The sequence below is a fragment of the Pogona vitticeps genome, chromosome 4 (assembly GCF_051106095.1).
Source record: "Pogona vitticeps strain Pit_001003342236 chromosome 4, PviZW2.1, whole genome shotgun sequence".
NCBI lineage: Eukaryota > Metazoa > Chordata > Lepidosauria > Squamata > Agamidae > Pogona > Pogona vitticeps.
Window position 1 is genome coordinate 118,237,187 of NC_135786.1, and position 15,224 is coordinate 118,252,410.

At 44.2% G+C, this 15,224-nt stretch overlaps 1 protein-coding gene across 17 annotated transcripts in view; it reads right to left on the reverse strand.

Annotated features, from left to right (window-relative positions):
• Positions 1–15,224, reverse strand: part of RALGPS2 (Ral GEF with PH domain and SH3 binding motif 2) — a 368,517-nt gene that overhangs the window by 298,210 nt on the left and 55,083 nt on the right. For 13 of the 17 annotated variants that reach the window (XM_078392372.1, XM_078392375.1, XM_078392380.1 and 10 more), the window contains exons 3-4: positions 11,144–11,251; positions 3,226–3,276 (exon numbers count right to left, since the gene is read on the reverse strand). In XM_078392372.1, the coding sequence (XP_078248498.1) occupies positions 3,226–3,276; positions 11,144–11,251 (159 nt within the window). Of the gene's footprint in view, positions 1–3,225; positions 3,277–3,791; positions 3,989–11,143; positions 11,252–15,224 lie in introns of those variants that run through there. The other 4 variants (XM_078392378.1, XM_078392379.1, XM_078392376.1 and 1 more) reach the window with 2 other exon arrangements.

Here is a 15,224-nt window from a genome sequence, read left to right on the forward strand (position 1 = left end):
AACGGACAGGAGAGGTGTGGAGTGAAGTGAGTGCACCTGTTTGTCTGCCAGAGGGGAGGCCGGTCTGGGGTTTGGGGAGGTGGCGGTTCAGAGCCAGGGAAATAGGGGCCGGGCCAGTCCCTCCTTCCTCCTAAAGCCGGGGAAGAGGAAGCACTTTTATCCCCCCTTCTGCCCTGACCCCCCAACCCTGGGGCATGTGCAGAGTGCGTTTCCAGGTCCAGGAGCATATGTAGAGTTATCCCCATGCTTGTGGGAGCTGGAACACACACATACACACACAAGCGGATTTCTCTCAGCTTGAGAAATTGCAAAGGGTGGAGAAAATGGTTTTGCGTGTGTGTGTGTGTGTGTGCCTGCAAATTCATTTTCTCCACCCTTTGCATATCTCAAGCTGAGAGAAATCCACGGATTCTGTTTTTTTTCCTGGTTTTTATAAAGTGTTTCAAATCTGTTACACAACTTTCTAAACTTTTAATTTCACTTTATTTTGCTTTTATTAAAATAAAAAATCAATAAATAAAACAAGGGGGATGGGTCTCCATTAAAGGAAGGAAAAGACTGTCTCCATTGGTCCTGGGAGCCCAGTAAGTGTATATGTAAATTTGTTTTGTTTTGTTTTTAAGTTTTTAAACATTTTTAAAACAAGAAAACACAGTGGCCAGTGGATTCTGAGTTTTATAGTCCAAGAATGTAACTTTCCCAGTCCTGACCTTTCAAGACTGAGTAGGCTGAATGCTTATGGTATTGCCCCATGACCAAAGAGCTATTATCCCCAATACCTAATTCCAAAAGCGACATGCCCCCCACCCCACACACAGAGGGGCCCCCCAATATGTCCTCCTTTGTCCTTTTTGGCTTTCTATGTCCTCCTTTTGGTACAGATGTATCTGGCAAGCCTACATGGGACCAAAGTTCCCTCTAAGGTGCGCATAGCCTTCCTCCTCCTCCACACACTGACAGTGATAGTTTTCAGCCCTTCTGGTCCCAGTTGTGACAGAACCCTGAGCGGGGGAGGGATTGCACACATGTAGGAGCAAAATTGTGCATGCATGGGACACAGTTGAAAATTAGAGGGAATGTTGCATCAGATTGAATATGAAAGTCATTTAAAAATCAAGTTAATTCAATTCAATTTATATTATTTTTAGGTAAAGGTTCCCCTTGACATTTAGTCCAGTCGTGTCTGACTCTAGGGTGCAGTGCTCATCCCCCTTTCCAAACTGTAGAGCCAGCGTTTGTCCCAAGACAGTTTCTGTGGTCGCATGGCCAGCACGACTAGACATGGAACGGCGTTACCCTCCCACCAAGGTGGTACCTATTTCTCTATTCACATTTTTACATGCTTTCGAACTGCTAGGTTGGCAGGTGCTGGGACAAGCGATGGGAGTGCACTCCGTCATGTGGATTCAATCTTATGACTGCAGGTCTTCTGACCTTGCAGCACAGAGGCTTCTGTGGTTTAACCCACAGTGCCACCACATCCTTTATTATTTTTAGCACGTCCAAAAAATGAGTTAGCATTTTCAGATAAAAGGCATTGCCCTGAGTAGCCACATGGCGCCATAGCAGGCCAGCACATTAATGCCTAGAAGTAATATTCTCTCAGCTCCTGCTTCCAAAGACGACTTCTACTTAAGGTAGACAAATGCTGACTTTCTGAACAGAGAGAAATAGAAAATTCAATGTACTTAAACACATTTCAGCTTAACACAAACCTTGGGATAAAGCTAATCCATATATTGGTTTCTCTTGGGGGGGGTGGAGGGGGTAGATTTCAGCACAAATATGGAATGGCATGATGATTTCTATATTTTGACGTAAAAACTGTGGTCAAAATCCTGTTGCTTAGCATAGAACAGGCCCACTGAATCAAGAGTAATTTAGTCATTTCTTCCATATGTTCAACTGATTTGAGTGGGGTTATCCTAAGTGGAATTTATTATGCTAAGTTATTGTTGTTGTTATTTAGTCATTAAGTCGTGTCTGACTCTTCATGACCCCATGGACCAGAGCATGTCAGGCCCTCCTGTCTTCCACTGCCTCCCGGAGTTTTGTCAAATTCATGTTGGTAGCTTTGGTGACACTATCCAACCATCTCGTCCTCTGTCGTCCCCTTCTCCTCTTGCCTTCACACTTTCCCAACATCAGGGTCTTTTCCAGGGAGTCTTCTCTTCTCATCAGATGGCCTAAGTAAGATGCTGTTAAGAGTAGGCATTTTTGTATCAACTGAACTTTTGGAGGAGCTGACTCACTAAAACCTCATTGATTCAGTGGGCCTACTCTAGTGTTACTTACTACAATAAGCAACAGGATTTTGTCCAGTGTACTCAATATTTACATCCTGAGTGTCTGTTATTTTGATTCATTAAATCTTAAAACAGGCAAATATCTGTAGTTTCATTCCAAGCATGCGGGGGGGGGGGGGGGATTGAGAGTACAGAGAGATTATTGCTTTCCACTTTTCTTTCTTTGTTGTATCTTTCTTTGATATTGGCAGTATGGCTTCAAAACGCCTCAACAGTCAGATTGTTTACAATGTTGAGGTTTATATACCATCATGGCCTAAAATATTGGCACCCTTGCAATTCTGTCAGAAAATGCAACCCTTCTGTAAGCCTATAATAGCAGTTTCATAATTTTTCCTGGAGGTGGTTCTGCCAGTAGGCAAAGCTGCCGCCACCTGTCTCAACTCATCATAGATACATATTCAAGTATCCTCTTAAAATAAAAACCTATTCTAATAAATTTTGGCATACATAGAGGACAAGGGAACAATGACAAACTATTTCTACCTAGTGACTACAATGACATTGTACCTATAGTTTTATATTTTGTTATGTTATCATAGAATCTGTGATATTCATGAAAACATTTTTCTGCATTCAAGCCTACAAAGGAGACATATAAAAACAGATTTATAGTTTTCTCCTTTCCAGAATTCACATTCATACCAGATGCAATGAGAATATTTCAATGGCTAAAGAACACATCATTGCATCATTACCAGTTTGTACCTACTTATCAAGTTAATTTATCAGTAAAATTAATTCATGATGCATGACATTGAAGTTCTTAAACCATCTATTTAAAATTTATGGAGGATGAAAAACAAATTATGTATGTATAATCTACATAATTTAGGTTTCAAATATAAGTGTAAGCAAATATAAAGAAAAATCTGTCTCAATTTTACAAAGTCAAAAGATTTTATTTAAAAATACTTACTTCTGGTTGAATGGCTTTAAATACAGGTATGTCCATCAGTGTTATCTGGCCCTTGAACAAAGCATATCAAGCAAAGTTTTAAAAGGTGTTATTTACAAGCAAGTTACCACCTAATACTACAAAAATGTACTCTCTTCACAAGATACATTGCCTGCCCATGTGTCTTCTCACCTATGAATATAGCACAAAATAGAGGATACAATTTATGAAAACCTGGTCCATACCTTTTACCAATGGCAGAGACTCAGATGCTGAGAATCCAAATGAGGAAAAAGTAATATACTTTCACACAGAACAAATATGCCCATGCTCCCAGAGAATCTTGGTTTATCATGAAGGATCTGCATGTTCATGTCTTCCCATTAGCTTAACCATTAAACTAATCAGAAACTGAAAACTGGACATAGAATCTGAGATTAGAATCCTTGTGTAAAAAAGCAAAGCAAAGTATGCTGCTTATATACCGCCCCATAGTGCTTCAAGCACTCTCTGGTCAGTTTACAAGTTAATTATGCAGGCTACACATTGCCCCACTCCCCAGCGAGCTGGGTACTCATTTTACCGACCTTGGAAGGATAGAAGGCTGAGTCAACCTTGAGCCGCTACGTGGGATTGAACCCCAGGTTGTGAGCACAGTTTTGGCTGCAGTACAGCAGTTTAACCACTGCGCCATGAGGCTCTCTCCTTTTACAAGCAAGAATTACAAGCCAGGTTTTGTTCTTAGTTCATGAGTCCTGCTTTATTTTGCTCCAGCTATCAGATGCTGGCAAGACAGAGAGGAGACATCTATCAGAGGAAAATGGAAACAATTCTTAATAGTTCTACTATTTTAAGAATTAATTTGATTAAAATCAGAGGTTTATGAGTTGAAGAAGTTAAAGTCAGTTTGTTAACAGTTAATAATTTTGGAGAAGGCATTATTTTTTTATTTCTGCTCACATTTATATAATTAAGCAATGGATCCATTGCAAGAGACAAAAGACAGACAATTCATAGATAGGGTCAAAGTAACTGATGTAACTCTACATACTTTAGATTTCCAAGTTGAGAAATACTGTTTATGCTTTAATGAAATTTACATTATCCCCACTGAGACTACAGTCTTAGACTGCTCAAGAATGAGGCTATCTTTGCTGAAGCAGAAATAGATCGCCTTTAAAAAATCTTGCTTCTACTGTAAAAGTAATCCTGAAGGTATTTTTAATAACAGGAACTGAATTTTCTTTGTCATCCAAATACAATGTGGAATCTAATGTTATTCAAACACAAATAAAGAGCTAAATGAACCAAACAAATCTCAGCTGAGAATGACATGAATCAGATTTTTTTTTCCTGGTAAAATGCATCCAACAGCTTGGTTTAGACATATGCAACAAGACTTTTCCATCCCTCCCTCCCTGCCCTGTGGAATCCCTTGTGCTCACTACGATGGTTCAGGGGCTCTCTAGTTGATGCAGGGCAAGATGGCGCCGGTGCCGCGCAGCTAGCATTTTCTCCGCCGCCCCGGTTCGCCTCTTGCTGCTTTTCCCCTTCTTTCTTTCTTTTTCCCCCTTTTCTTTTCTCTCGTCTTCCCTCCTCTCTCCTCCTTTTCCTTTTCCATTTCCCCCGTACCTGGATTGCTGGAGGAGAACCGAAGCGCTGCGTGGGGCTAGCCAGTGCCGAGCGGGACCTGGTAGCGAAGCCGCTGCGCGCTCAAAACGCGGAACCGCGGAGTCGCGGCTGGCTCTTTTTTGGGAGTCCGGGAGCTCGGAAGCTGGAAGCCCTGCTTGGTTTGCTTAGAGGAGGCTGGTGTGTGCCCGGGGCATCGGAGGGGCGGAAATCCACCCGGTGACTCAGCGGGTCTCAACTTGACTCTGGAGGAGACCATCGGAGACCGTTGGAGAAAGGACATAGAGGTTGGACGCTTGCACCCCCTGCCCCCTAGGACCCAGCCGTGTGGAGGAGTCCGCTGGAGGAAAGGACCTGGAGGTTGGTGATTAGCTTCCCTCCCCGCCAAAGCTAGCCCAGTCAGTATGTTTAAGATCGAAGTTTGCAGCAGAGGTTGCCGGTCTGCTTGTGAATGGCTGTGGCAAAGAACTTTTATTTTCCTGCAACTTAATGCAGGAAAATAATTTTCCTGCAACTTAATGCTTCCTAGGGAAAAGGACCCAGGACCCTTTTCCCTAGGAAGCTGGGCTGAGGGCGAAGGCCAGGTCTGTTTGCATGGATGCCATGCTGAGTTTTTTTTTTTCCTGGGATTTCCTTTTGTCTCCTGAGCACATGGCCTGGGGCCTAGGGGTGGGACTTCCTGCTTTATAAGAGCGTTTCCCAGGACCCAGGACCCTTTTCCCTAGGAAGCTGGGCTGAGGGCGAAGGCCAGGTCTGTTTGCATGGATGCCATGCTGAGTTTTTTTTTCCTGGGATTTCCTTTTGTCTCCTGAGCACATGGCCTGGGGGTGGGGCCTAGGGGTGGGACTTCCTGCTTTATAAGAGCGTTTCCCAGGACCCAGGACCCTTTTCCCTAGGAAGCTGGGCTGAGGGCGAAGGCCAGGTCTGTTTGCATGGATGCCATGCTGAGTTTTTTTTTCCTGGGATTTCCTTTTGTCTCCTGAGCACATGGCCTGGGGGTGGGGCCTAGGGGTGGGACTTCCTGCTTTATAAGAGCGTTTCCCAGGACCCAGGACCCTTTTCCCTAGGAAGCTGGGCTCAAATTTTGTATCTGGCCTTAATATGGTAAATAGGAAGGCCAATTAGATTTGCATAAGCCGGGGAGTCAGGAAAGTTTTAAGGATCAGATCATACTTTTGCACTATTAAAGAACAGGCTGGGTAGGTGGGGCTCGTCAGCCATGGAAGGCAGCCCATCTAGGAGAAGGAAAACTCCGATTTCAAACCTCCACTGCCTTGTGGCTATATCCATTCATGGAAAAGGCTTCAGGAGTTAACCTCGAGGCAAAATCCGGAGCTGGAGTCCCGAAGGCAGCATGTGTCGTTCTGCCAACTCCTGCGACATTGCTGGAACCAGTTGTATTGGCTCTTGCCTTTCCATTGGATCATTTCAGCAATGTGGAGAGGGGGGATCTGCTGCTTGGGTAACAGCCTATCCTCCATATTACCTTACCCGGGCTTCATGCTCTGGAGAAGACACTCCTCGATTCAGAGCATGTTACCATGGTCTCTTGAGACTGAAGGATGCCTATGGGAATGCATACGACTGTGGGGTGAAGCTTTGTGTGTGTGCAAGGGAGCGAGAGCTGTTTGTTCTGGTCCCTGGCTGGCTGGTCGCCATGTTAGATCTCCAAGGGACGGGACCTTCCTTAAGACTGGTTTGCTCAGCCTCCTGCCTTTGGACTAATTACAGAGTCGCCTTGCCTCTTCCCTGGGGGTGGGAAAGGCCTGGGACTGAACCATCTATACCCTGGATTCCGCTTCCCTTTATGCTGATGCTTTAGATCTTTGCGGCTTGCTCCACGAATAACACCTGCCCTCCAGTACCTTTGTTACCAACACCATTAACATCTACTTTAACAACAGGAAAAATAACATCGGAACTTGTAATATCTGAAAGGATAAGGTTACGTGGAGGAGGAGGAGGAGGAGGAGGAGGAAAGACAAGGACTATATGTGGGATTTAAGCACATGGATTGTTAAATTATCTAATTTTATACACTAGGGTCTTATAATTTGGGATTGTTTTTCTTTTAATAATATTGTATTTGCAATTTTGCAATTTTGTGCTTAAGTTTGTGTGTTCTATTAATTTAGGGTTTTGTCTTTTTATTTTTTTTCTTTCTTTCTTTCTTTTTTTCTCTTTCTTTTTGCCTTTTTCCCTCTCTCTTTCCCTCTTTCCCTCTCCCCCACCTTGGAAATGGAGTGGAAGGCTTGTCCGCCTGGCGAGGGGCCCAGGAACATTCCGGTGATTACGGGTAGAGGGAGATATGGCGTTGGCACAGTCCCTACCCGTGTCAGAACGGTGAACAGATGTTTGGCTGCTGTTCATTGTTCTGAGACTGTGACCAACCCTCAGTATTGAGGTAGCCAGCTCAGTCAGCACTCCGCTCTAAATCTGGTGCTGTTGAATGCCAGATCAACTGGGGTATCCAATAAACCCGTTGATCCATGATCTTATTCTGGAGGAGGATGCAGACCTGGCATGCATAACTGAGACGTGGATTAGTGGGGAGGGTGCCCCTCCCCTGGCTCTCATCTGCCCGCCCGGTTATGCTGTCCAGCACCAGGGTAGACTGGAGGGGCGGGGAGGGGGAGTAGTCATTGTTTACAAATCCATCTTAGAGGTTACTAGGTGCTCCTCGGTGGTAAAGCCAGGCCTAGAGGCACTCCATGTGTTGATTGGGGCCAGGGATGGTATTGGGATTTTGCTGGGTTACCGCGCTCCCCGTGACCCAGCCATTTCCCTACCGGAGCTGGCCGACTTTGTCTCCACAGCATTGTTGGGGTCCCCGAGGCTTTTGGTCTTGGGTGACTTCAACGTGCACGCGGGGGCAGAGACCACTGGGCCAGCTCTTGAGTTCTTGGAAACCATGGCTTCCTTGAACATGTCCCAGCATGTTATCGGCCCCACCCACGTGGGTGGCCATACGTTACACCTGGTCTTTACCACTACATGGAACGAGCGTGATCTGATGGTGACTGACCTCGTGTCGGTCCCCTTGTCATGGTCAGATCACCACCTAATAAAATGTAACCTCTCAATGGCACTTCCCCCTCGCAGGGAGCAGGGACCTATTTCTATGGTCCGCCCTCGAAGGCCGGATTCCAGGATGCCATGAGAGGTGTTACAACTGACCTGGCCAGCGCCCCTGTCGAGGCTGTGGTTGACAGCTGGTCCACTGCTGCCACCAGGGCCGTAGACATGATCGCGCCTAAGCGCCCTCTCCACCGCCGAACTCGCCCGGCGCCCTGGTTCAACCAGGAGCTTCGAGCGATGAAGCGATATAGGAGAAGGCTAGAGCGTAGGTGGAGGAAGAACCCAACGGATTTTAATTGGATAGCTGTCAGGGTCGCAATTAACCTTTACCTGACTAAGGTAAAGGCTGCATGTCAATCATTCGTCGCTAACCAGATAAGCGAAGCATCAAATCAGCAGGCGGAGCTGTTCCGTATAGTGTGCGACCTATCCGGAACTGGTTCGGGTGATAGACCTCCCCCTAGTTTTTCGCCTGACCACTTTGCAGCCTTTTTTAACGCTAAAGTGGAGGCCATCCGCTGGGACCTCTCTCCGTTTTTGAATACAGTGAGTCGAGCAGAGATGTCCAGCGCTCCGTCTTGCCCGGTGACCTTTGACTCCTTTCAGCCTGTCATTCCTGATACTGTGGCCAAGGTGCTTGACCGCTGTCGTGCCACCTCCTCCTCCTTGGACCCTTGCCCAGCTTGGCTAATCAAAGCAGCCAGGCTGATAACAACTGAATGGGCCACTGCAATAATAAATGGGTCTTTCCTTGAGGGCATGTTTCCCTCTGCCCTCAAGGAGACACTCATTAGGCCCATAAGAAAGAAACCTAGTTTGGCGGCAGATGAAATTGGCAATTATAGGCCTGTCACCAATGTTTCTTTCATGAGCAAAGTGGTGGAGAGGGTGGTGGCCGACCAGCTTCAGGCATACTTAGATGAAACAGATGCCTTGGATCCATTCCAGTCGGGTTTCAGGCCGCGCCACGGTACAGAAACGACATTGGTCACCCTGTATGATGACCTGTTGAGGGAGGCCGACATGGGAAAAGTGTCTCTGTTGGTCCTCCTCGACATCGCAGCGGCCTTTGATACCGTCGACCACGGTATCCTCCTGGGGAGGCTCTCCGAATTGGGAATTGGTGGCTCGGCTCTTGCCTGGCTCCGTTCCTTCTTGGACCGTCCCCAGAGAGTCCAGCTTGGGGAGAGTGTCTCGGCCCCGTGGAGTCTCAATTGTGGGGTTCCACAGGGATCGATTATCTCCCCAATGCTGTTTAACATCTATATGAGGCCGCTGGGTGGGGTCATCCGGGGATGTGGGGCTTCGTGTCACCAATATGCTGATGACACCCAGCTCTACATCTCCTTTTCACCTGATGCAGGTGATGCCGTCCTGTCCCTTCAGCGCTGCCTGGAGACCGTACTGGGATGGATGCAGGAGAATGGGCTGAGGCTGAACCCAGACAAGACGGAAGTTCTGAGGGTGGGTGGCCCCGTGGTTAGCAACTTGGGGGACTCTCTCACATTTGGGGGGGTGACCCTGGCCACGAAGAGTGGGGTCCGCAGTTTGGGCATACATCTGGACCCGACGCTCACCATGGAAACACAGGTGGTGTCGGTAGTCCATACCGCCTTTTTCCATCTTTGGTGGATTGCCCTATCTCGACACGGGGGCACTCACTACCTTGGTGCATGCGCTCGTAATCTCAAGATTAGACCACTGTAACGCGCTCTACGTGGGGCTGCCTTTGAGGCTGATGCGGAAACTTCAGGTGGTGCAGAATGCTGCGGCCAGACTCCTTACCGGAGTGAGAAAATACCAACACATTTCTCCAACGCTGGCCACATTGCATTGGCTGCCCATCCGTTTCCGCTTCGACTTCAAAGTTCTAATGCTTACTTATAAGGCCCTAAACGGTTTAGGACCTCGATACTTGGCGGAACGCCTGCTCCCACCTAGGTCTACCCAGATCACCCGCGCGAGTCTGGAGGTGAGGCTGAGGAGCCTGACGCTGAGAGAGGCCCGGAAGGAGAAGACACGAAACCGGGCCTTCTCGGCGGTGGCTCCTCGCCTCTGGAACAACCTTCCTCCAGAGATTCGTGCGGCCCCTACGCTGGGTGTTTTTAAAACTCAATTAAAAACATGGTTATACATCCAGGCCTTCCCTCCAATCAATTCCTGATTCCTTTTCTAATTTCCCTTATATTCCTTTTTATCTGTTGTGATTGTAATTATTATTTATGTTTATGCACATTTTGTTTTTTAATTGTATTTTATTCTTATTATATGCTGGAAGCCGCCTAGAGTGGACTTATAGTCCAGATAGGCGGGATATATATAAAATAAATAAATAAATAAATAAATAAATAAATAAATAAATAAATAAATAAATAAATAAATAAATAAATAAATAAATAAATAAATAAATAAATAAATAATAGTTTACAGGACCACTGATCGAAATTCTTTGAATGAGGCAAGAAGGTGGGAATCACCCTAGGAGGGATGCTCCAGCCAAGACATGTTTATTGAAAAGACCTCTTTGTCTAATTTTTGCCACCTTCCCAGTTCTGCTTCCCTGTACTGAACCCTATATTCCTGGAACCTGAGGAACGGCTAAGGTGTGCCAGAAGGAGCCTCACTAAACAAGCAACTTTCCATTTGTGAAAATCTAGATGGAAAACTTTACAGACATTTAGAACTCCATTACAGTTCTATTAGAAACTGTAAAATGGGATTTTAAAACAAGAATAAATCTTATTTTTGATTTTCAAATGTAGGAGTAAAATTCAAGACATTCTCTAAAGTTGTGCTCCATTACCAATGGCCAATTAAATCTCAGATCAGAGTAAGAATGAGAATTTGTGGCTCTTCAAATATTTATTGGACTAGAGTTCCTATCATCTCTCAATACTGGTTATGCTGGTCAGAGCCAATGAAAGCTGCAATCCAACAATAATTAACATACAGATGACTTCCATAAAAGAAAACAGTTTAATTTATATTCTTATTGCCTGTAGTATCACTGATGTCCCATTTTATTCTTTTGAAGGAAAAAAAATGAAATGCAGACACTGAGATTTATGACTACTGAAGAAAGGCTTATCTCTACACTAAATAATTAATAACCAACTTCAATGCCTCCTATAAATCAGTATGACCAAAATCAAGAGTCAGACAGTTTAAACAGGACAAAAGAAAGTGATTAACACTGTTACACTGGGAAAACGTTTACTTTTTGGTGACTTACTGCATATTCTTCAGGTGTAACTTTCAAAACATCAAATACTACTGCATCAAAGCTTTTCTTTAGTTCAGCAGAACCGTTGTCACTTAAGGACTCCGAGCTGCTACTCTTCTATCAAAATGGGAAAAAAGAGGGGTTTCAGACTACAAAGTTGAAAGACGACTGTATACTTCCCCCCCCCCCGCAAACCAAATCTGTTGGCAAAAGCTAGGCAGAAGTGTGAAGGAACTAACATTATTTTAGGAGTCCATTTAAAGATTATAAATTAGACATTTCATAGAACACTTCTCACCTACCCCAACCAGATTTTTAAATGTCAACATTTTTCAAAGAAAATGGAAATGTCCTTGACATGAATGCCTGTTCCCAGCAATCTTGGAATAACACAATCCTCTGACATGTCTGGGCAGAAAAGATTTCTTGCAAACTCTACAGAGTTCAGCTATTCTGATATGAGTTTGAAATCCAAATACAGTAGAACCCTTGTATCATTTGTGCCCATTAAGAAAAGAATACATGGGTTTTTCATGCCAGACTCGTCTTCTTTTTTGATAGTCACAAGCTTGGTAGAAGGGAATCCTGTGAATAAAGTGTCCTTTGATTTCAGAAAAGTATCTCAGTCTATCCTTGTTGCCAAGTTCATAAAATATGAACAAGATGACGCTACTATTAGGTTGATTTTAACTGGTTGACAGGACATACCCACAGTGTGCTCATCAATGGAGTAGTAATACTACCTAGCATTTATCAAAATCACTTTTGACAGGTGTGCCACCCCTGCAAGGCAGGACAAAGGGTCAAGAATCGACCCAAGGCCCTCCTCCTGGGTGGGCAGGGCTTTAGGGTGATGTAGGGCATTTTTGAGGCCACCGTGACCCTACAGGAAGGGTGTATAGACACCAGGGTCCCCCATGACCAGCACGTGGCCTCAGGATTGGCCCCTGAAGTGACATGTCACCCCCGCAGTCCTGTGGGCCAATGGGGCAAGGTTGGAGGGGTTTGGCTAGAAAAGAGGTGGCTGTAGGCCGCCTGGGGCTGAAACTCCACGGCAGTTGCTGAAACGCTACAGCAGTGGTTTGGGGGGCATTCTGCATGTGCTTGCTGCTCTTTGCAAAGACCGGGGCAACTTGGAGAAGATGGAGGACAAGGAAAACCAGCTCCCCAGGACAAGCCAAAAGGCCCCGGACTCCAAAACCACCACCAACCCCAGAAAGCGGTACATGAGTACAGATTCTGACAATGAGAATATGCCACCAGCATCACTACAAGGGCTGGAAGAACCTGAAAGATGGCATAATATGGAAGCTTCCTTTTATATAGAGAAACCTTCTGAAACACTTGTATGTAATCATTTGTGGAAGGGTGGAGCCAGAGGGCTGCTATATATAATAACACTGTGTATGCGTTTGTTAAAACCCCACTTTGATTTTTCAGGAACAACTCCCCTGAGAAAAGTCAAAACCATTATATCCATTATGAGAGCAAGTCTTTATGGAATTCTGAAACACTGTCTGACTGGCTACATGAAAGAAGCATGTGAAAGATGATGCCTAGAAATGTCTGATCAGACATCCGTCTGTCCTGGGATGCACACAGCCTTTCAAGAATGCTGCAAATGTTATATGGAAAAATCTGTTTTAAGACTGTTTTTTATGTTCTTACATTGGTTGCTTACCAGCATGTTGTCTACATCAATAGAAGAACTGTGGATTATATGTGTGAGCTTTTAAAAAAGTAACAAATTCTAATAATGCCTATTATTTTTTTAAAAAGTTACTGAGAAAATCAGATCAGAGTTTTCTAGAGACTCTGTTAACTGGGCTTAAAGGCTATCATTATAAAACTTTTCTCTATCAAGCCTGTGACATTTGAATAAAAACAATAATTTTGAAAGGTGACAATTTATGATATTTCATTATATCTGGTTCCACACTGCTGCTACGTACAGCCTGAGCCTGTATTTATAAAAGGCCTCTGTATACCCCCCCTTAAGTAGGCTTCAACAGTTCCCCAAAGCTTTTCCTGCTCAAAATAGAACAGCCTCAGAAAAAGCCCTATTGAAGCCATTTTTTTAAAAGGTTCCCCTTGACAATTTTTGTCCAGTCGTGTTCGACTCTAGGGGGCGGTGCTCATCCCCGTTTCCAAGCCATAGAGCCAGCGTTTTGTCCGAAGACAATATTCCATGGTCACATGGCCAGTGCGACTTAGACACGGAACGCTGTTACCTTCCCACCGAGGTGGTACCTATTAATCTACTCGCATTTGCATGCTTTCGAACCACTAGGTTGGCGGGAGCTGGGACAAGCGACGGGCGCTCACTCCGTTGCGTGGATTCAATCTTACGACTGCTTGGTCTTCTGACCCTGCAGCACAGGCTTCTGCGGTTTAGCCCACAGCGCCACCACGTCCCCTATTGAAGCCATTAAAGATTATTAACACACACCCCAAGCAGTTGTTATTCAGAAATATTCTTAGAAGTCCACTTTTGGGTAAATTTATTGGTTTTCAGAGGACCTATATTTATAAAAGGCCTTTGTATCCCCCCTTAAGCAGGCTTCAGCAGAATTTGTTGTATTTGTGGGTAAGTGAGAAAAGAGAACACAATTATAGGCATTATTCTGATTCCCAGGGAAAACTGTAAGTGCAAAACAAAATTATACAAAGAGTTTGGAAAATATTTTGGCATTATTTGCTTCTCATGGAAAACTGTATAAAAAGTGGGGCTTCTCTAGAGGATCACTACTCATTCCCTCTTCTGCCATCAACCTGTTGCTGAGAAGTGCTTCCTGATGGCTGAAAAACATGGCGCATGTAAGTATCTTATTGCCTAGCAATAAGATACTTGTAATATAGCTTGTATTCCTTTGCTTGTAATCATGCCTTGATCAGAGGTTTGGACTGTCTGGCTCTTTAGGACCCTACCAACCTTTTTTTCCGTTTATGCTTGGGGTTGTCTGTTATAGACATGATAGCTCTTACTCTCTCTCCCCCCCTCTTTTATAGAAAATGGTCACCAAAGACCAGATCCATAGGCCTTCAAGTTCTGAGCAAACAGGTAAGCGCTTATCTGTTTAAAGGACTTGTTATGCTTAGAATTAGAAAAAGCATGTAACTATTGGGACTTGTTATTTAAAATAAAGGGGAAATTGTAACTTTGGGTTTGGGAGGCTTTCTTTTATGTTTAGAATTAGAAAAAGGATGTTACTATTGGGGCTTGTTTCTTAAAATAAAGGGGAAATGTAACTTTGGGCTTGAGAGGCTTTCTGTTATGTTCAAACCAGCCCCCACACAACTCACTTTGTTCCCTTGTAGACAGTCAACCCTTAGAAAGACTCATGTTTTAAAATATCACAGTGAGCAAAACAGGGCCTTCGTATATATTTTATTTTATTGCAAGACACATCAAAAGGTTTTAGGTAACACAAGACCTAGTAGCCTTTTACAGAGTATGGAGAACCTTGAGTGCAGTTTGATGGTCACGTCTTGTCTAACAACAAGCATATTTAGTCTATTTTCCTGCAACAGAGAGAGAGAAGCATTTGTGTCTTTGCAAATTAGCACCCTCTCAGTAGAAAATGGATTGGTTTAGAAAAATCTCACAGTAATGCTGCTTTTCTTTTAGATAAATGGGGAGATTTGTGGATGGTACTTATTCAGCCGCCATTTTGATGAAGCCACTTTGCTTGGTTCCTCATAATATAGCTTGTCATACACTGTGTCAGAGAATTTACCGTATTTTTTGCTCCATAAGACACACCGGACCTTAAGACACACATAATTTTTAGAGGAGGAAAACAGGGAAAATATATTCTGAACCAAATAGTGTAATAAAATATTTAATAAATTATAACAGAATAACATTTGAACCATGTAAAGTGAACAGCAGTCAACAGTGTCATTAAGAACCATTACCACTGTCATTAACAAATGGAGAGACTTAAAGCTTTGTGTACTCTAGTTTATGTACCATAAATTTGTGTACCATAAATTTAATTCAAGTACGTATAGACCATTATCAGCCAGTGATAAGACCTATACCATGCTACCTATATTTTACATTTCCTTTCATCCACCTCCTCCCCAT